Source organism: Cebidichthys violaceus, unplaced genomic scaffold (genome assembly GCF_023349555.1).
Source record: "Cebidichthys violaceus isolate CVI_PGR_0920_01 unplaced genomic scaffold, fCebVio1.0.p SCAF_4, whole genome shotgun sequence".
In the NCBI taxonomy this organism is placed as follows: domain Eukaryota; kingdom Metazoa; phylum Chordata; class Actinopteri; order Perciformes; family Stichaeidae; genus Cebidichthys; species Cebidichthys violaceus.
The window spans coordinates 4,852,775-4,874,570 of NW_027176594.1; the positions used below are offsets into that span (position 1 = coordinate 4,852,775).

Consider the following 21,796-nt stretch of genomic DNA (forward strand, 5'->3'; position numbering starts at 1 on the left):
GGCACAAAAAAACACATGCCCTGACACAGCGTTCATAAAAGAGACAGACATATTGGAAGTATTGAAACAAATTTATTGAATCTTCCAGTAGAGGCTTGATATTCATGGAATAAAACTGCTTTTCTGGGAGTTTTACTGAGCAAAAACACAAAGAAGGAGAAAAACTAAAACAAAACAAAACAAATAGGCAATGTGTGAAAGTGCAGACAGACAACAGAAAACATGTTCAAAAAATACAAAAAGAATGTAAAGAGTAATACAGTTTAACAGCAAAGAGGATTGCTCAAAGCATAAAACAACTGAATGGCAAAATCTGCATTTAATAAAAAAGAAAAATCATATTAGGACATCAGTAACTGATACCCTTTTCTCAGTCAACAATTCAAATTTGAATGCTCAACATTTTCCCATAACAGTCATCTAACATGTTTTGCTCAGTTGATGTAAAAAGAGAATGAGGAGTCACTGAAATAGTTATGTCCTCAATGTGACTCCGTATTTGACACATTTGATTTTGCTGCAGAGTATACAGCAATGGACAAACTACAATGCACTTATATTTGCCTCTGCTTCATGATCTGTCTTCAGCTACCAGTCTTAAATGTGTAACACTACACTAACCAAACTATGCTTTGCAAAACCAGACTGCACTGCACATATTCTAATAGTGAATATATCTAAACACTATTCTTTTTTCTTAAAATTAATTTGAAACACGAGTGTAACACAAGATGAGCAACATTTAAACATTAGTTGTTTTTTTTCGGAATAGTCTGAAATGCCCTTTAAGTGCCATGCCCCACACTAAACCCCACTGTTAACTCTCAAACTCCCCCTAATTTTGCCCTCTGATTATTTGTCATGATCTATGATATGGGATTTTATTTATACAACAACTTTGTACTGCTTTAATATTTTAGACAAAAAAAAAAGAACACTTTGAAGAAACGACATTCTTGTTGAAGTATCTGGAGATGATTAAAATTGTTCAGTCATACTGGTCAAGTCCCTGCTAACTTTTTACATGTCGTAAGTACATTTCATGCCAACCTCACTGCAGTCAGGCAGCAGACAGCAGCCGACTGCAATTTTGGTGGAATGTCCCATAATTATTGTAACTACACAAGTATATCTGGATTTCAGAGGGAATATTTATATGAAAACTAGTAATGAGTCAGAATAATAGAACAATGAAAAAGAGACATTGTTGGAGCAAGATCAGGGAGGATACTTGCATCATGATGAGTATGATGGTCTAATTATTACAGTTGGTCACAAAGATCAAGTATCTTCCAGTTGCATCACGCTCACTTTGCTTACTCCTCTCCCAGACTGTAAATGTGCCCAATTCAGACATCCTTCAAGTAGAGAACAAACCAATTTTAACAACTCACCCAGCCCTACTTGTCCCAGATCAGCTTGTGTTTCAGTCAAAATGTCAATCAGTTATCGGAAAAGGCAGGCTGGGTGAACCACAAGCCAATCTGTGACCCTATTCTTGCTACTTAGACCAAAATGCTGGACTATGGACAGCCACGGGGCTGAGGACAGTGAAGCCTAGGAGACGGAGGATATAGGGTTGTGCGGGGAGCCCATCTGGGTTAGCACCTTATCCAACCACTGCAAGGGACCATGCAGGTGGATCTCAATCCAGCAGGGTGTGCTGGTCACATCCTGGCGGTGGTACTCAGCTCCCCAACCCTGGAACACATGAAAACACATCATTTAGAATTCATGCCACACAACTGTACAAGTTTTTGTTGTACTTGTTCCTAATTTTTAAGACTTGTTCAGACTCTATTTAGACCGTTGAGTGTTAGTGTTGTGTTCTGCGTGAGTACATGCTAATATTTTACACCAGGATGTCGCATGGAAACATATTATGATATTTATACCCAATTTAAAAACAAGGCTATTTGAATATCTGATCTTTTTTTCCGGATGTGATTTTTGTTTGTATTGATTTTCACTGACAATAAAACTACAAAAAAAGATGAAAACAGTTTTTAAAAGAGATTTTTTATTCCCTCAAGCATCCATCTAACTAACATAGTTAAAAAGGTGCATCAAGTAATAGAAAGCGAGGAGAAAACACAAACGAACAACTTATTCCATTGTGCACCAAAAAACAATAACTACAGTGTTTGCAGTGCAAATTTAAAATTCAGATTTTGGGGATTTTTTAAAATCCAATGTTCACCCATAATTTCCCAGATTTCTTAAAAAAAATAAACTTGTTGATACTAAGTATTAACAGTGACTCAACTGTAAAACTTAAGTCAGTTTATACTAAATATATTGTAGGAAGGTGAATATTAGCATTACACAGTCCAAAAATGTGATATTGCTGAATCTGATCAGCTCACCTTAACGAAACTCATGCGGATGGTACACATCTTTGTGAGCTCATAAACAGCCTCGAAGCCGTGGTTGACGGACTGGGCCAGCAGCTCGGCAAACTCCTGGTTGTTGAAAATCTTCAGGCTGCAGCCGCTAGGAATCTTACACACAGTCGTGGGATGGAAGCCGTGGTGGTAGTTACAGTTACGGCTCTGGACGAAGATACTGCTGTCACTCAGACATTCTGCATACACCTCCCCACCAACATAATACAGATGGACACCTGAGAGGAAGCAGGAGAGAATTAAATGTTGGTCACCGGGAGAAGCAGAACATCAGTGTGGTCATCTTAAAACCAATACACTAAAATATTTACTCAATTTGTTGTAATTGCTGCTATTGACAACATTAATTGATTTAGTCTCGTCTGCTGACAGTCGGTGCATTGCAGTCATCGACAGGCTTTCCGTACTGCACCTTTGCCGATGTGCCGCCGGGTGTTCTCAATGGTGGAGTTGCGGTTGACGTTGGAGAGCAGGCCGAGGCAAAATCGGTTGCGGTTGTTGGAGGGATCTGTGAAGCCATCGACGAGCACGCTGGTGGAGGAGGCCTGGAACGCCTCTCCGACACGATTATTGAGCTCGTAGTAAACAATAGAGCACCAGTGCTTGGGTTCCTCATAGGCCACGGGCTGCACATCTGCACAGGAAACACATTAACCGGTCAAAGGGGTGAGCTGAGTACACTGAACACGCAGAGACAGACGCAGACACATTTGATGCACATTTAAGACTCCTCAGAGCAGACTCCTGTACAGACAAGCTGCCAGGAGCCGCTGATGCCAGCTGTAAATCTTACTCATCCGCACAATTATTTCTGGCACATTGTCCCCAATAGCCCATTAACAATGATTAGAATAAATATATAGGACCCACTGGCTACATTTGTATACATTTATGCTGACTAAAATCGATGCAGATACATCCTAAAGTATGCCCACTGTCTGAGGTCTGTGTGCCAGCCTTTATTGAGCAGAAAAACAGTCAATAGACAATGCCTGGCCATGCTCTCTGAGCCAGTGCCAGCTGGCCTCACCCACTCTGAGAGAGAGGAATAAATCATGTTTATCTAAGCACATACTTCTCCTAAACTTCCTGTAGCATGGCACTGGCTAGCAGGTGTGTTTTGTCTGTCTCCTTTCCAGAACTGGCCTACAATAGAACCCTGCTGCCCTGTTCAGGATGCAGCTTGTGGAAAACCAAACTCCCACTTTCAGCAAACATTTTAACTGCTCTTCCCGCTACTGCTGTCACCATGTGTGGGCAGGGATTCTGGGCCTTGAGTGCATGATCATAAAAAAAGTACAAATAGGTTGTTGGTCATGTGTGGACTAAAAAACAAAAAAAAAACTAAAGTTCCTACCAGAGTTCAGCAGTTATTCCAATGTGTGGGTAGTGTGTTAGTGCATTCATTCAAAATCTAACCATGAAAGAGAAGGATTAGTTTATTACAACTTGGGTCAGTTTCCCTTGTTTTGGCCATTCTTTCTATTGATTGAGATATCATCAAAAGAGCAGAAGACTACCTCCTTCTCTTTACAGGCGCCAGTAGCCTCTCACCTTTCACTCAGTCATTCGGTCAGTAAGAGAAACAGCTCTCAATCAGATATTCAGCTGCTTGTTAAAAATAAAAAAAATCTGTCGTGGCAGGTTGTGTGGGAATAAAGAAAACTGCCGCCATTGTGTCTTTACACGTAGAGCATCCTGTTCAACTATTGGGCTTTGCTTTTATTATCTTATGTGAGATGAGGACAAAAATCAAACTTCAAGGATTGCCTTGTAATTGAAACGAAAACAGCTACAAAATGTGCAAAAATCACAACAAAATAATTACGGCGATAGGCCCATAAAAACTATTTGCTCATATGTAGGCTTATACACAAACAAATTAATAAATATATTGTAGTCTATGACAACATATAGGCCTAAAATAAAATACCTGGCTGCGTTTCAGCACCCGGGACAGCACACACACACACACACACACACACACACACACACGCACACACACACACACACACACATGCACCCTCTACACACAACAAACAGCGCTATCCGTCTGAGAATAACTCATGGTAATTAAAGTTGATGCATAATGAATAATGCAGGATTACTATTCCTTCTTTTACGGGCTATTCAAGATTTTTGGGGTAATGCATATACATTAATTTAAACAAAAACAAAACGATGCATTTGAATACTGATTCGGACGTCGAAGCTTCAAATTCGGGTTCAGCCCTAGGAATTACCCTTTAAATGGGATTCATGTACATTGTGCAGTATGCTCTATTACGTATTCATGAATGTACGGTTCACATGTGTCTCCGGCACAATAAAGCCAAAACCACATAGTTGAGAGAGCAGCAATTATTGCACCACATTTCCGATCTGAAAGTTGCAGGTAATTAGTGAACCTTATTGGTAACGAGTTTCAAGCCATTACCACCAGCAGAGATGACATAAGGCCTAGCTTTTAAAGACCTCGTAAAAACTGCTCTGAGGCCTGGCTTAATCTGTTGAGGCTTTGAGCTTCCCATGGGCTCGCACCCACAGACAGAGCCTCACTGTCAACAAGCAGATCCTTTCCACCAACCGTTCAGGTTTTATCTGACAGGATATGGCATACAAACTCATCTGAGGTTTTACTTTCTTTTTTTGCATTTGGAGGTTGACCACAAGACAGAAACAAAAAAAACTTAAAGAAAATACAGACTTCCCAGAACTCTTTGCACCTGCAGGGAAGCAGGTACAGACAGCTTTATGTGGATGATATTGCTGTGAACACAAGGAGGGGTGTATGCGTGAGTGAGATAGCGACTGCCATGGTTACCTGGCCGGTTGTTACTCTCTAGAGGCAAAGCTGGAACCAGGAGGTTGGTGTCCATTGGCTGAGGACAATCCTGAGTCATCTGCTCCTCTGGGGGCATGTAGGCAGGAGGGGGTGTCTCTGCATCAGGAAGGAGGCAAAAACAAAGAGCAGTGAAGTGAGTTGTTGTCTGGCACTGAGGAAAAGTGGAAGACAAGCTCACTGTTGAATCTCACCTGGCATTTGGAATGGACTGCCGGGGTCAGAGCTGGATGGTGACTGAGGGAAGGTGGCGCTGCTGCTGCCACTTCCCGGCGAGTTTGGGTAGCTGTTTACCGGTGAACTGGGGAAAGCGGGGGGCATTGTGTTGGCCTGAGCGAAGGATTCTGGGAAGGTGGCATTCTGCGGCATGTGCGGCTCATTCTGTTGTAGAGGGTTGCGGAAGCGAGGCAACATTGTATGCTTGGCGTTGAACTCACTGTTCCTCGGTACCAACACAGGGGGCAGCACTGAGGAGGGAGAAAGACATTGAAAAGGTTGAAACAGGAAATGCTTTATGCACCACAAGTTCTTCAAAACAAAATGTTTTTCCTGTGTGTAGAGATTTTTTAAGTCCATCAGACACTCCACTAATAAGTCAAACCAAACACATGATAGAAAGCTTTAACGCTGTCATTGAACATATTTTAACAGTCAGTCCACTGAGCACTATTACTATGATGACAATATAATTTGACAACTGTCAGATTTGGCCGAACAGTTTTTTTGCAATGTTGTAAATCAAAGAGGACGGCTGTTTCAAGGCAATATACGACTTTTATATAATTTATTCTATTTTGTTTCCTACCTTTATCTTTGAGTGTCTTCATGTTATTGTTCTGTGATTTATGTGACTTGGCTGCTGGGGTAATTGACCATTGGGTTTATCAAAGAAGACATAGTGTACAGTCACACACAAGCAAAACAAATCTATAAAAATCAAAAAGAACTAAGTTATTTGATTCCAACATATAAAAAAGAAATCTTTCTGGCACTCGCCATGCTTCTACGTTCTGAGTGCAGATGTCCCTGCATTTTTGAAATGTCAGCTTCCTGCCTGTTGGTCTTATGCCAGCGGTATTTGGTCCAGACTCTCAGATTTCTGATCTGAAAAGACATTTTGAGGCAGGCCATTCTTGAGGAATTTATCACTTGGGGTAAATAAATATCCTGGCTGATGTGAGGGCTATTCAGGTGCAGTGCATACAAACTACAGAGATACGCCCCACTTGTGTCTATAAATACCTACGTAGATAAATAAAGCCGGTGCTGAAATTTTAACTGGGGCCCACGTTGCTGTCAGTGTTCCTGCAGGTATATGGGTATATGGGCATATGTGCTGCAGCAGGCAGCCAATGCATCAATGTAGCAGTTTATTTCAAAGGTTATATGTGGAGCAGGTGTTTGGTTGAATAGTGCAGGGAGATTGACAGGATGTGTGTGTGGGCGGGTGGTGTTCGGGGAGAAGGGGAGGGGGTAATGTGGACAGACAGGTGCTGTGGGGTTTAATCACCTTAACCCTCCGTCTTCCACCCGCTGCTAAAACAAAAAGTGTGCAAGGCAGGCAACAACTCTTTCCTCCCATTGTGTGTGGGTGACCGGCTTCCTGTTCCAGCCATCCTAAGAAAAACTGTGCGTACAGTCGTGTGTGTGTGTGTGTCTGTGTATCCTGGTTTTTGTAACATGCGTGCAAGTGCAAAAGTGTGTGTGTGTGTGACTGTGTCTACATGTGTGCATAAACGTAAAAAAAAGGCCAGCAGCACAGAGCATGCCCAAAACAAAGCCCTCATTCTACCCTAGATGGAATTTCCTGCCCCACACGCACACATGAAAGAACACACACACACACACACACACACACACACACACACACACACACACACACACACACAGACAAAGACAGACACACACTCTTGGCCCCTTACACACTTAGCACTCTGCACACAGCTGTTTCTATCTTGTCAGCTGACCCTCATTTTCTATTTCGTAAGGGGCCAAGTAGTGTTTGATTTGTCTTTTTTCTGCTCTACCTTTGCAGTGAAGGTGCTGGAATCTTTTTTATATCTCTTCTAGCATTGTTAGCTAAACATAGTTTGATTGGAAAGCCTATTCCGATTTTAGTTAGTTTGTTTTTACTTGAATTGTGTTTTTATTTATTTTATGTATACTATATTATTGGAGTTGGTTTTGTCAAATTCATTATGAACGTTTTATATATTTGTAATATGATGATTTGAATTTGCTGACTTGTGTGAAGTAACTTGGGTTTAAAGGTCCCATGTTGTAGAAAGTGAGATTTCCAAGTCTTTTTGATTGATAAAGCAGGTCTAGGTGCTGTATAAAAACTTTTAAATGATCAAACCAATCAATCCACACAGAAATGCACACAGCCTGTATTCAGAAACTGTGCCTCTAAACGAGCCGTCAGGACTTCCAAAAGGTTGTGATGTGGTTTTTTTCCAGTCATTTTGAAAAGATAAAGACTTTCAGAAAACAAGGTTTTCCTTTTATTAAGAAAAACATCAAAATGGGGATGTTGCAATAACATTAAATTGTATTTGTAATTACTTCAGGACCATATCACTCACCTGGACTGTCCACTCGTTTGTAGTGGTAGGGGTTGATGCACACATCCTTCTGTTTGGAGCCAAAGGGGTACTCGCAGCACTCCAGGGCCTTCAGCTCGTGGTGGGACTGCAGGTCGGGCCAGCGCCACACCCGGCAATAAATGACATGCGGCAGACCTTTCCTATGGGACACCTGCAGCCGTCCATCCAGGGAGCGGGGGATTGTCACACAGTTACTGACCTGACCTGGGCAGCTGAGAGCCCTCTCCAGCTCCTCCATGGCCCCCTTCTTCTTTTTCAGTTTCTTAACCAGAGCATCCACGGCCTTCTCCGCCCATTTCTCTTCCTCGTCTCCCTGTTTCCAACCCAGCAGCCGTTTGACCGCCGGGCTGGTGAAGGAGAAGAGCGAGGTGACGTTCATGTTGGACAAACCGCCCTCCTCCCCTCTCCTTTCTGTCCAAAGGAAGTGTGAAAGCAGTGGTGGTGGACAGTCTAGTCTTACAAAAGAAAGGGTCAAAAGAGTGTTTGTCCTTTTGGAGTTTCAGATCATCCTCAGCTTCAGCGATGTAAGATCAGATCCTCTTGACAGTCACTTGGCTAGAAGAAAAGGAGAGTTAGGTTAGCATCTATGAGTAACAATTTCTACCAAAACAGATTTTGAACACACTTCTGCAGATCAGTCCTGCTTGCTGGGTCCTGTCTCTGACAAAGTTGTATCAACTACGGCACACATGAACCTCTCCCCCTTTTTGCCTCACAAGCAGCACTGACGTCTCACCATAAAATAGCTATTACAACCCTTGATGAGGCGATGATGTCACCATTATAGCCGTTATGGCCATGTCTGTCATGGCTGCTGGGAAACTGGCAGAGGAGTCACGACGGACTCCCTCCTGTGACCGTCAGCCCCAACCAGGCATTCTCCAGATAGCTTCCTGTCCGTATGGCTTGTCACATTACCACCACTCACTAATGTCATTTACAGTAAAGGACTTTGCATACAGTATGTGGCCTACACAACCTGTTGGAATTTGTCCTGCAGGTTTAACGCCTGATTCACTTTGCAGACATGTATATTCATTCACAGGATAAATCTCTTCTTCCTGGCCATTTATTCAGCATCTTTTTCATGTTGTAAGCTAAGTAGCAGCTCAAATTCATTGGCCAATAAATTGTCAGTAAATACTGAAACATTTCAAAGATTTATCAATTAATCCATTTTCAATAAAATGACTCATATAATTTTGTCTATAGGCCGTTTAAATGGAATTGCTTGGCAGCAGCTCGGGTCCATGTTTACTTCATGTCAGCTTATATCATTCACATACACTGCAACAGGAAATTAACTGGGACACATTTGGACTTCGAAATGATCTATAATATGTAAGGAAATGCCCCTCACAATTTTCCAGGGCCGGATTTACAGTGATTTAGCATAAAACAGACAAAGGCAGCAAATCCTCCCATTTGAGAAGCTCGATTGATTTAGAGAGATTTGAAAGACTTAAATGATCAATCCAAAATCAATCCATTTTATGACAATAGACTAATCAGTTAATTGTGTCAACACTAATGTGAACACCTAATTTAGAAGAGTTTTTGTAAGGTGTGCTTGAAAATGTAAAACAAAATCCCAATTTTCAAGACCGTAAACTGATGTCTTCAAATTGCTTAATCCTGCAACCAACAGTCACAGAACCAAAGATATTCAGGTTACTATCATATTAGGAAAACCAGCAAATTTTACATTTGAGAAGCTGAACCCAGGTACAGTTTTTGCTTGAAAATTGACTTAAAAAATTAATCAGTTATGAAATAAACTTCTAAACTAATTTTTGCTAAATTACAAAAATAGCATTATTGCAATATATAACTCAATACACAGTGATGAAGGAATTTATCCATATTGCCAACCCATAGTTTTACTTTGCCAGACAACTCTGCATCTATGTGGAATTTGAAAAGGTCTTTCAATGAGCCGCCTGCTGAGGCAAATGTTCTATAAAGCTTCAACACCACCAACTAAAAACACTGGGTTTGAGCAGGAATCTGGCAATGTGCAGGACAATAAAAAGGAAGTGCATCTGGACCCCAGAATAAATGTGTCCATTCACTCGGGTCCCACTGGAACAACTCAGTAGCCAGGACGTACACACATTCTAGCTTTTAAAGGGGAAAACAAAAGCGAATTGAGCACAACTGTTCGGATGCAATCCTAGAATCAAATGAACAACGTTTCAGATATGCACCACCTTTCATCCACACTGACTCATGGGTTGCTCTCTGACAGTAAAGCCTGCAGTATATTGGATTTCCTACTAGCTGGAACAAATACATCATTAAGACTGCTCTGTAGTTATTCTTGGCCCTTCAGATTATGGGATGAATAGTGATTTCTATCTTTGTCAGCTACTGCATGTGTAAGCTACATCATACTGACAAACAGGCAGGGAAGTGTGATGAGAACAGGTGCTGTTTACAACGTGTGTGTGTGTGTGTGTGTGTGTGTGTGTGTGTGTGTGTGTGTGTGTGTGTGTGTGTGTGTGTGTGTAGTGTGTGTTGTGGGGCCCCTGGACTCTTACTATTGCTAACCACAGTGACAGGAAGGCAGCAAGTTGCACCTATACTTAGCTTAACCGCCCAAATCACATTGGCTAATCAAAAGTGAGGCTGAACGACTGACATACGAGGGAGTGGACGTTGGGCTTGTGTATGTGTGTGTGTGTGTGTTTGTGTGAGAGGAGGGAAAGAGAGAACATATCTCAACACCATGATATCACAATCTACTAGCATCCTAAGAGAACAACTCTCCAATACCACAGATACAGGAAACAGGCTGTGTAGGTATGTCTTCATAGCCGTCATCGCTGGCACAGCAGCGACATCACTTCCTCTTGCAGAGAGCTGCAGGTTTTTCCACAGGTGCAGGGTGGAGAGAAGAGGGCGGTTTCCTAAACCGACCACCTTTGACCATTAACTTCCTTTCTCGCTGTCTCTCACACCAGTTTCCTTTTAAAAGCGGAGGAGGATGGGTCAGAAATGTCATGGACGTGGCCTCTGTGGTCCCGCCTGTTATGGGATGGTTGTAAAACACTTTTTAATCTCCTTTAAATTATTCGTTATTTTTGCTGCTTACTGTTCTTCCCTACAGTCATAGTAGACTTGTGTTTGTGTGACTGAAGATCTGCTATCAAAGCTCCGCTAATTCGGTGATTAACACATTTTCATCACAATAAAAGTCCCCTATTATTTTGTTATTTAAAAGCTTTTCTTTTGAAGTACTAAAATCAGGAAATATTGGGTTTTCATCAATAGTAACTTTACACGACAGCAGGCTGCAGCTGTGCTCCAGCCCCGCTGTTCCTCCTCCTCTCCTCGGGAGAGAAACTCCTGTGTGATGCAATCTACGTTTGACAAATTTTGTCACATTGAAAATACAAGTGTTACCACGACCTGACTTATCCTCACACAAAGCAAAAAGACATACTTGAAAGCAACAATATAGCATGAAGTTCAATAAGTGATAACTGAAATATCGTCTTGTAGCACCAGTCAGACATATAAGGAGTCTTTTTGATCCACTTCCAGTCACAAAGCTGCTTTGATGTCTTCTCAGTAACAGCCAGAGCTGGCAACCTTTAATACATTTAAGATGTAAGATGTCAGAAGGTTCTGTACTGTAACATCTGGAGCAGGCTTCACAACCCTCTGTTGTCATTCTGCTGCAGCTGGGCAACATATTGCTTGGATATTTCCAATCCTGACAGCTAGAAATATCTGACCGTATGATTAAATGGTCTGATCAGGCCTTAACCTCCGGTTCTGCCGAGCGAAGCCAAAGCGGACGTGTCTTAAAAGCATTCTCTCTACTGACCAGCAGGGGGCGAATTCTTCGGATGCAAAAAGAAGTCTGATTGTATGGAAGTCTATGAGAAAATGACACTACTTCTCACTTGATTTATTACCTCAGTAAACATTGTAAACATGAGTTTATGGTCTCAATCGTTAGTTTCAAGTCTTCTTCAATACAGCATGATGTTCATTTAGTAAATTATGGTCCATTTAGAGTCAAATAGATCAAAAAGCTGAGTATGTTTTAGGGCGGGCTTACTGTGATTGACAGGTCACTGCCACTACCAGAGCCGTAAACGACGGCTCTATGTCTCTACCGTTCATTGGGAAAAAAAAAACATGGCGACGGCCGTATTCCAAGATGCCGATGGCAAGAGTCCACAAATCAATGGGTGACGTCACGATGACTATGTCCACTTCTTATATACATATCTATGTGTCTGATATGGCAAATATGCAAAAAAAAAAAATGCAATCAGGACATCAGCATTTATGCTTTTCTAGTCGCCAATCTCTTGATAATGTGATGCGATAACAACCGTGTTTAAATAATAGACTGTATATAAAGAGGTTTATATTGACAGGACGGTGGCAGCATCGCTAACTAATGAAGGTTCTGTTTCGCTACATAATGATGCGTTCAGGCTCTGTTCGATGAAAATGAGTATTGGGCGAAAGGTAAATTATAAAGTATCATGATGTGTTCACATGTAACCTCGTAAAATGTAGTGTTGCTGAGAAACTTAATGAATCCAGTTTGAAGGAGATGTTTTCACAACAACATAAATAGACAATAGAGAGGGAACTAGAACCCTTTTACTCTAGCTCTAAGCAGCTTATAATACATCATTAAAACTACTAATGACAAGATTTGTTTTATTCCATAAAAATACTATATTTTATTGGCTTGAATTTTGTGTTTTCATGAAGAAAAAGAAAACATTATAGATAACAAAGTAAAAGGATAACATCTAGAATTGTTGATGGTTTACTGACTTCAAAGCAGTCAAAATGATTTTTGGGATGGTGGCAAAAAATAAATAAATAGTCTGGAGCCTTGTCGACCAGCTGCTTTAATCAAACAACAAAGGGATCTGTATCTGCCAATATGGATCATCAATGATCGGCAATTAGTATCAGACGCAAAAGACAGGATGAAGGATCTCTAAAAGTTATATTTGCTCCCTTTATTCTTTTGTGCCAATTTGATCTGTGATCTCATCTGTGATCTGATCCGAACCAAGGTTTTATGATCCGTTGCACCACTAATAGACTAGGATTTTTTGTGCACCAATTTCAGCTCATACCTAGTGGTGCTAACAGCACTAACAGTGCAAACTGTTAATGAAAGTGCTGACAGAGCTAACGGTGTTTACCTGAAGGGGAACCAGAGGGTGTGTGCTATGCTGCAATGTATATATTTAAGTAACCAAGTAGTTGTATCAATGTCTGTATTTAGTCAACAACTGACTGTCAAATCAAATAAAGAAATTTCAATTGAATAATATCTTAACTTAACTTGTCAGTTTTCTCTCACCCCGTCTCTCCCATGTGTGTGTGTGTGTGTGTGTGTGTGTGTGTGTGTGTGTGTGTGTGTCTATCTCACTAGTGTGCATTATGCTTATGAGAATACACATATTTGATTGGCTGAGCAGAATCACGTGAGATGATTTACAACGCATGCAATTGGTCTGTGTGTTTCCTGGACCGCTGAACAAGTGCCTTAAAGTCTAGAAAAACTGCACCGGTGTAAATAAAAGCCCTCCTTCAAAATTAAATAATTATCCATTGATTATAGGTCCGGATACAACGGTGTCTGGGTCCGGACCCGGACCACGGTCCGCCTATTAGTGACCCATATTTTATGGTCTCAATTGGTAGTTTCTTCAATCAAGTAATTCAATTATTCTTCAATATAGCATGATGGTCCCAAAGACGATAAAGCAGGGTGTGCTTTAGGGCGTGGCTACCTTGTGATTGGCAGGTTACTACCACAGCATTGTCGGTGTGAGAGTTATCTGTATTTACCTCTTGTAACTTTAACCCTTTCACGGTGTGCTTTGACTTCATGAGAGTTAGGTGCTACCTTTTTGGTCGCCTAAAAAAAGTCTTTTCAGCTTTCACTTGTACTCTTGTGTCACTGTTGCTTGCAAAAAAGCCAAGATGGCAACAGCAAAAAAACAAGATGGCGACAGATAACGTCCTCTAGACTTCAAAATGTCAGTCCACAAACCAATGGGTGACGATGTCCATTTCTTATATACAATCTATGGCACAAGCACAGGGAGAGAAAATCCCCATTCTGATTGGTTTGGTTGTTTTCCAACTGAAGCTGACAAAAATACTGGACCTGAAATTGTGAAATGTGGTCAGCTATTTAGATTCCTACTAACAATTCTCTTTAGGTCTGCAACTATGGATTATATTACTTTTCCTGACATCCAGACACAAAGCTGTAAATTGTTTGTTTTGTCCAACAAACAGCCCGAAACACATTTACAAAACAGAGAAAAGCAGCAATGTTTGGGTGATTGATAACTTACACGATTAACTGATGATCATTAAATGTAGGTTAATTTTCTGTAGATTGATTTATCAACATCTATTCCTTGCGTCAAATATCTATATGTAGTCAACAACCTTTTTCTCACACAGCCAATGAAGAGTCACAAAGATGCCTGCAGTGGCCTCAGACGCTGCTCTGCTCCCTATAAAAGCTGAAACACAAACCATAATTTACACAACAGCTCCATAAAAACCACTCTGACATTCCCTACAGCTGAGGCCGGGTAGTGCTCTCTCGCTATTGTGTTAGCGGTAGCTCGTTATGGCCATCAGTTAGCCTATCAGACAGAAACTGAGGCTAATGGGAGCACCGAATGGGATCATGCGACACTGGCAGGCGGAGGCTTTGACCCACCTGGTGTGAGCTGTTAGCCACTACACTAGCCCCATGGATCATTTTGCACCGCTCCAGTGTCTGTTAATCAATTTAGGCCCGGGCTGTGTAGGATGAGGAGGCAGTAATGATGCTCTCTGGACCCTCCCCGGGGACGGAGCATTATAAAGAAGCTACATTATTTATCAGCAGGGTCCTGGATGGGGCCTCCATTAGCCCCCGCTCAAATGGAGTCACTGGCTATAAACAGAGGAGTACAGGAAGAGAGAGAGTGGTAGATAAAGAGAGAGAGAGGAAGAGGGGGGGGTGAATGATGCAGAAAGAGAAAGAGAGGAATAAAGTGAGAGTGGCGGCAAAGTAAGACAGAGTGATTGTTTTGGAGAGAGACATTGGAAAAGACTTGTATATCTGGTCTCTTCACCGAGCACTTCTCGGTTAAGTGCCTTCAAGGGTCATTACTGAGCAAAGAGTGACACTACAAGGATGCAAGATATGCTTTTTCACAAATATGAATAACAGCAATGATTATGAAAGCATATCCAGAGTAGCAGCTGTCGCAAAGTTCAATATCACTTGAGGCAACACACTGAAAAAAAAAACTGATTTATGAGCTATTTCACTGTTTTGCAGCTTTGTAAATTGAATATATTTGGGTCTTGGACTGTTAGTCCAACAGAATAAGCAATTTGAAGACGCCACGTTGGGCTCTGGAACTTTTCTCTATTAGTTAGTATTTTATAAAATAAGTGATTCACCCAACAAATTATCGGTAGATTAATCCACAGTGGAAATAGTCTTTAGTTGCAGTCCTAATGAACAAAACCCTTACATTCATTAAAAAACAATTTGCCCAAATAAAAGCAGCTGCACAAGACCTGCCTCAATAAAATTGACAAAATTGAACTAAATCAAGAAGTATCAGATAAAAGAAATGAACACAAATTTTAAATAATTTTTGAATAATATGCCTTCAATTTTGTTATTGAAAAACTGTAACCAAAATACGTACTGAGTGGGACATTTGATGGTTGAAAAATAAATCAGTCAGTGCTCTCTGGTGAATATCAATTGCAATGGTTAAGGCAAATGCTTGCTAATTAATATATATAATATGTATAAATATACAGCATTTGCAATAACCTAATATTATCTGGTATATCAGCCCATCCTGAGCACAACTATTACTAAGCTATGTCTAATAGCCAACCCTAGTAGGCAGCAATATGCAGATATTTACCAAAGCCACTCGTGTCTTATGAAACAGTCGAAGAGCAAAGCTTGAAATAACCAGTCCAGGACCAGTCTAGTCCTTAGCGACTAGACATAGCATTGACCTGGGAGGCTCCTTAAACTCACTGCTGGGGTCACTTGTCTTCACAAACACCAACACATACACAGCTTTGGCCTACAGTAAAGAATACACTGGTGCATAAGTGAGAGGAATCCAACTAGTCACTCTTCTTCCATGGAAAACACTCCAAAGAATACTAACTTTGAAAGGCTGAACTGGGTTCAGATTCCCCCCCCTCCCACACACACACACACACACACACACACACACACACACACACACACACACACACACACGACTGCAGACATAACTAGCAAACACATGGGGTTTCAGGCAGCTATCTCAACCATGCTTGGCACTCAGTGTTGGGTTAGTGTTGTGTTAGGGTGGACACCTCACCCCGACACATGGCAGGCTGTGTTGTCCGGGGCCGTGCAGACACACGGGAGGGTTTTGACGTTGTTCACTACTGTTGTGACTGACTCTCTGGATACAGGAATGCTGCTAACCTATATTTACACCTTGTTGTTGAGTAGTTTTTGGTCTTTGCTCTGGTAGATAGATAGATAGATAGATAGATAGATAGATAGATAGATAGATAGATAGATAGATAGATAGATAGGGGTAATGTTAGACTTCGGTATACAGAGGCAAATATAACGTTTTGTAATGAAGCTAATAAAATCATCTTACAATCACATCTGCATTGCCATTTACTGAAGAGACTTCACCCCTAACCCTGTCATTTCAATGATATAAAAACACCATTTGTTTCCTTTTCAAAATGAATTTAAAGCTGCATACCCTGATAATGCAGTAACGATAAAAAAACAAAAAAACAATTTGAAGTAAATCATGGACAAGGACAAATTCCTGTCCTTTGGGTAATCTGATATGTCATCTTCAATAATGTCAGGAGATCCAGCCTGAGCTGCTGTAGGTCTCTCTCTCTCTCTCTCTCTCTCTCTCTCTCTCTCTCTCTCTCTCTCTCTCTCTCTCTCACTCTCACTCTCCCTCCTTTCTGTCTCCCTCTCTCTCTCACATACACATGTACACAAATTCACAAACATATTGACAACTAAAACCAGAAGCGTCCTGTGCAGCGCACTAGTGCACCAGTTGGATAAGCCTCAGCATCAGCCAAAAGACAGTAAAATGATGAAGACTTAAAGATGTACAAGTATGGCATGTGTGGTGAATTAAACTGCATGTGGACTTCCTTATTCATCACACTGGTTTAGTGACATCAAAGTGGGATCACCTATCAAGTGTATGATGCAAAAAAAACATATCACACCACAAGCTTACCACCAAATCACTATAGTACAGAGCTGATAGGATGCTCAGTCATTTAAGACATTTGTCAAAGAACGCAAAATATTCCAATTTCTAAATTGAAAACATTCGGGTTGGCAATTTGAATCAATTTCATGGGGCTTTATGAAATTCTGATGGCCAATTTTCCCAGTTTTCTGACATTTCATTGACCATGTAATTCATTAAGTATGACACATGTAGCTTCATGAACCCAATAGCCCCAAACCATGTGTTCAATTCCTGCAGTTTCATCTTTATTCCCTCATGAATGATCACTGTGTGCAGCTATATGCCAACACATTTACTAGGGCTTCTACTGATACCAGCTTTAAAGAGTTTAAAGAGTGTTTTAGTGTCCAAACATAACATTCCTGTAGAAAAAAACTTTCCCCCTGTAATATACAGTGAGCTAGCCTACATTATTACAATACTATTAGACTTCTGTATCAAAACACTGATGTTTTTAACAATGAACATTCATGAAAATGTGGCTAAATCTGCAGCTTTGCAGTCTGATAGTGTGAGTTAAGGGAAGAAAAGAAAAAAAGTTTGAAGCTGCCAACTGACACATTGTTGCGTTGATAACCATTGAGATCTATTTATCTGCAAACAGAACCACGCATACTATAGCAGGTGAAAATACACATAAGGAAACTTTTCATTTAGCATGTTGAGAAATAAAACAAAAAGTTTACAGTACCTTTTCTTTCTTTGCTGCTCTCTCGCTCTTTCTCTCTCCCTGCGTCTCCTCCTGCGTGCTCTCTCAGCCCGTCTTGGGTCTGCTCGACCCTGGCGTCAGTCAGTCGCGGAGCCCTCTCACCCTCCGCTGAGCGCCAGTATCACGCCGCGGGAGCATGCAGCCGCGACAATAACAAGACCTACTTTTCACACATCTAACATCTTCATTCACTGTGTGGAAACGTATTATGTAACTATGAAACAATGGAGTTTTCTCTCGCTACACACACGAAGAGCTTCTCTCCACTGGAGAGATTCTTTTTTGCAGATGTCTGAGTTTGTTGTCGCAAAGGTGGTGAAATGTTGCTCGTCTGATGCAGTTCAGAGAAAAAGTAAGAATGGGGCGGCTCTTCACTTCAGAGGTTCCCAGAACATCCCTGCAAAATATAGGATTGTTGCTTGATTTTGCTCTTTTCTGCATAAATTACCAGCAATAAAGACGACTGACCCATGCAGAAGCATTATCGTTCATTATTTCCCTCTCTGTTTTTACTGTATAAAAAGCCCTTCTTCACCAACCTTGGCCAGTAACCTCTTGTAGCAGTTTTAACTCTCTGGTTTATCCACAGTGAACTCCTAAACTGCACCTTGTTAAGCCTGCCTCTCAGCTCCTCTCTTGCGTTATGATAAGCACTATTTATGATGTCAGGAGATCAAAAGTGTCCAAAAGCACAGGAGCATGCTTACACATCATCTCAACTTCTCACCTCAAGACAATCATGCAAACACACAACCAGCCCAGTCTTGATGCAGGCTTTACATGGGTGGGTATAGGAAGAGGGATAATTTTGCAATGTCAAGAGTGAAACTTCCAACTGTTGTTACCATCTCATTAATATTGCATGATAATGCATGAAAATAGCCTTCAGGCCGGGGAGCAGCAGTAGAGGACATGAAATGTCATTTACGCATGTGAGCTAAATGAGTCTATATCGGCTACAAATGTGCATCAGAAATAATGTCACATTTGGGGCATTCAGAATAACTTTAGATGACAGAATATTTTATCTTATCAAGACAGAGCTGAAGAGGTGAAATCCCAGTAACAAATTAGTTTATAGACAAAAAAGAAAAATGCACTCCTTCATTATACTTCATATAACAGAAAGTTAAAAATGCCTGACAAGTACAATTGGGCATCTAAGAAAATACTTACAAGCATACACTACATTTGATTGAAAAGAATAAAACATTTACAGTAGACTATTAATTCGCCCGGGCATATGCTAATTTGTTAAAAACGTAGGGTTGAATAGATTTTATTTAATTTCTTTTGTGGGTTTTATTAATCAAGTTCAGGGTCGCCGCGGTGAGGAGGGACTAGATTATCTTGAAGACAGGCGGAGGGAAACGTTCAGAGCGGAGGAGGCTTCTGGCGTAGGTGACGTCACGGCGCTGGCGACAGAATGTCTGAGTGAGGCGGGAGCGAGCTGCACGTGAATAAATCTGGGAAAACAGTGCGAGGAGGGGGAGGGAGGGGCAGGGAGGACGACGATGATGATTATGAGTAGCAATAGAAAGAAGGCTTCCCAAACTCATTTTTTTAGTCGAAGGGTTCCCTTCGCACACGCACGCACGCACACGCACACACACACACACACACACACACACACACACACACACACACACACAGACAAGGCTACTGTACATTTATTACAACACCCCAGACATTTGCATGCCTAATACTTTTAAGGAAGAGGTTACTGAGTTTATACAGATTATCAGGCTTTATGACATTTTATCTCTTCATAACGGTGCAATCGACTGTTGATATTCCCATAAAGATTTACTTTGATATTTGTACAGCGCCCATCTTGGTTTAAAACTCTGAATGAATCAACCCCAGTATTTTCTAGTGAAAAAGTAGCATAAGAGCACTTCAGAGGAACATGTTATGCTAATTTATACTTCCACTTGCAATAGTTCCACATTTAAGAGGGAACTATTGCACTTTTTACACCACTATGTTTATCTGACAGCACAGCTGTTGTTGTGTTATAGATTATTTTACATACATAACATATAATCATAATCACCATCTACAACATTGTGTAGCAACAATGTAAAAATACTCAATTATAAGTTAAATAAATCTTGTAATGGACAATTTTTACATTGTACTACAATTTCTTTTTATTTTTTTTTAACAATGTATATAATGGATTAACGGTTTGATTATGTTGTATATCAATTTGATCTATATCAAGATCTAGCTGTTTCAAAGCCTCCACACTGCCACAAAAATGTTTTTGTGGAATTGTATCTTTTATCTATTTAGTGGAATCATAACATATAACATAGTTTTTACACATAATCTAGTATTCATTGCAAGAGGCACAAAACAAATCTCACAGATGCCCAAAAGACTTGTTGGCGAATTTAATTACTTGGCTCAAGAGTGTTCGTAATTTCTCTCTATGCAGCATGAAGCAACCACAATGCAAATATTTGCATTTTTAAAGTTACTAACATGAAGGAAATTATATTGTACATCACACAAATTATCTCATACAGTTTCTGGAATCCAGATTATGTGAGCACTAAAACAAGAAAATCAATTACTATTGCATATATACTTTACTTATTTACTTGTTTTTGTTGTATCAGTGGCAAGGACCCTACCCAAACAATCACAAACAGAAAAATTCTCCCTAGTAGCAGTAATGACTGCTGACACCGTAATGAGTTTATATCCCACTTATTATTCACACTGAAGACTATCGCTAAAACAGGAAAACAAAAGCTGTGTTTCATACATATAATGAACAAGGAGAGGGTGCTGTTATTTCCTATCCTTGCACTGTAGCGGTAAGCACTGAATGTGGAGGCAATTGAGATGACAGTCCCTATTGTTGAGTCATCACACAGCAGGACATCAACCACTGATGGAGAAGAGAAAAGGCCAACAGATGGGGTCAGCTCCTTCCCGTCTAAAGTTGTAGTGCATGTCACCCTTAGGTAACCTATAGCTGAAAGATTCAGCAGAATCTGAACCATGGCAAGACATGGGGAGATATAATGACTCTCAGGCTGTGAGATAAGTTCATCGCAATCAAATGATTCCCACATTAAACAACAAACACGTTGCAAGAATGTGACAGACATCAAGCTGTCTGCAAACGATCCAAACTGAGTAGCGACATGAAGCTCTGCCCACCTCATGTATGGCAAACCACTGGCTTCGCTGGCCAACATCCACATCCGGCAATGTTCATGCGGTTCAAACATGGCAAAAGATCCTATTTATTAACAAAAAAAAACTGCAGTGGATTTTGGGAGCTAACATTGACTAAATTGGGATTTGTCAATCATTAACTTGTGAATGACAATGATGTCAAATCCAAACCTCAGAGGACTTGAGGTTGTTTTCTCACCTGGAGTTCGCTTCATTTGTTCTGGACCAAGAAAAAAAATAGTTGCCTCTAAATTCTGTAGTCAATGGTCAGACCGGCTTTCTACAAACAAAACAGGAGCTGTAAACATGTCTGTCCAATAAATGAGTCAGTTCATGCAAAATAATATTTACAGCTCTTCATTTGTTTGTTTAAAGCCTGTATGAACAAGAACCGGACCAGAACTAAAAATGCCTCAAAGTGTAATTTTTTTCCCGTTTCGATTCAGAAGAAATTAACCAAACAAGACCATAAGCCACTAATCCGGTCTATTTGGGGTTAAAGTCTACTCAGCCATGGTTAGCTCATAATAAATTTAACATTGCTATCTCTGTGGTTTATAACAACAGATGTGTGGACCACTAATCAGCTTCTAATGCCCCATCATTTGCCTTTTAAATGATTATCCTGATGCAAAAACTGTTTTCCTTTTGTTTTATTTATAAAGCTCAAAATCACATTTGCCTCAGAGGGTAATACCATCTGTACAGCATAA

The 21,796-nt window shown here is 40.7% G+C and overlaps 1 protein-coding gene across 1 annotated transcript; it reads right to left on the reverse strand.

Moving 5' to 3' along the window:
• Positions 1-52: 52 nt before the first annotated feature.
• Positions 53-17,973, reverse strand: smad1 (SMAD family member 1). Its single transcript, XM_068727349.1, has 7 exons — positions 17,871-17,973; positions 7,833-8,408; positions 5,442-5,714; positions 5,230-5,346; positions 2,818-3,039; positions 2,367-2,623; positions 53-1,701 (listed from the first exon to the last, which is right to left on the reverse strand). The coding sequence occupies exons 2-7, from the start codon at positions 8,230-8,232 to the stop codon at positions 1,558-1,560; spliced, it is 1,413 nt and encodes a 470-aa protein (XP_068583450.1). The 5' UTR covers positions 8,233-8,408; positions 17,871-17,973; the 3' UTR covers positions 53-1,557.
• Positions 17,974-21,796: the final 3,823 nt, after the last annotated feature.

Bases quoted from the DNA above. Each gene is read 5' to 3' on its own strand.
- smad1 (XM_068727349.1), bottom strand. From the start codon at position 8,232: ATGAACGTCACCTCGCTCTTCTCCTTCACCAGCCCGGCGGTCAAACGG. The intron at 5,715-7,832 runs GTGAGTGATATG...CTCCCTCCTCAG, and splicing joins CAAACGAGTGGACAGTCCAG to TGCTGCCCCCTGTGTTGGTA. The intron at 2,624-2,817 runs GTGCAGTACGGA...GCTTCCTCTCAG, and splicing joins CCGGCGGCACATCGGCAAAG to GTGTCCATCTGTATTATGTT.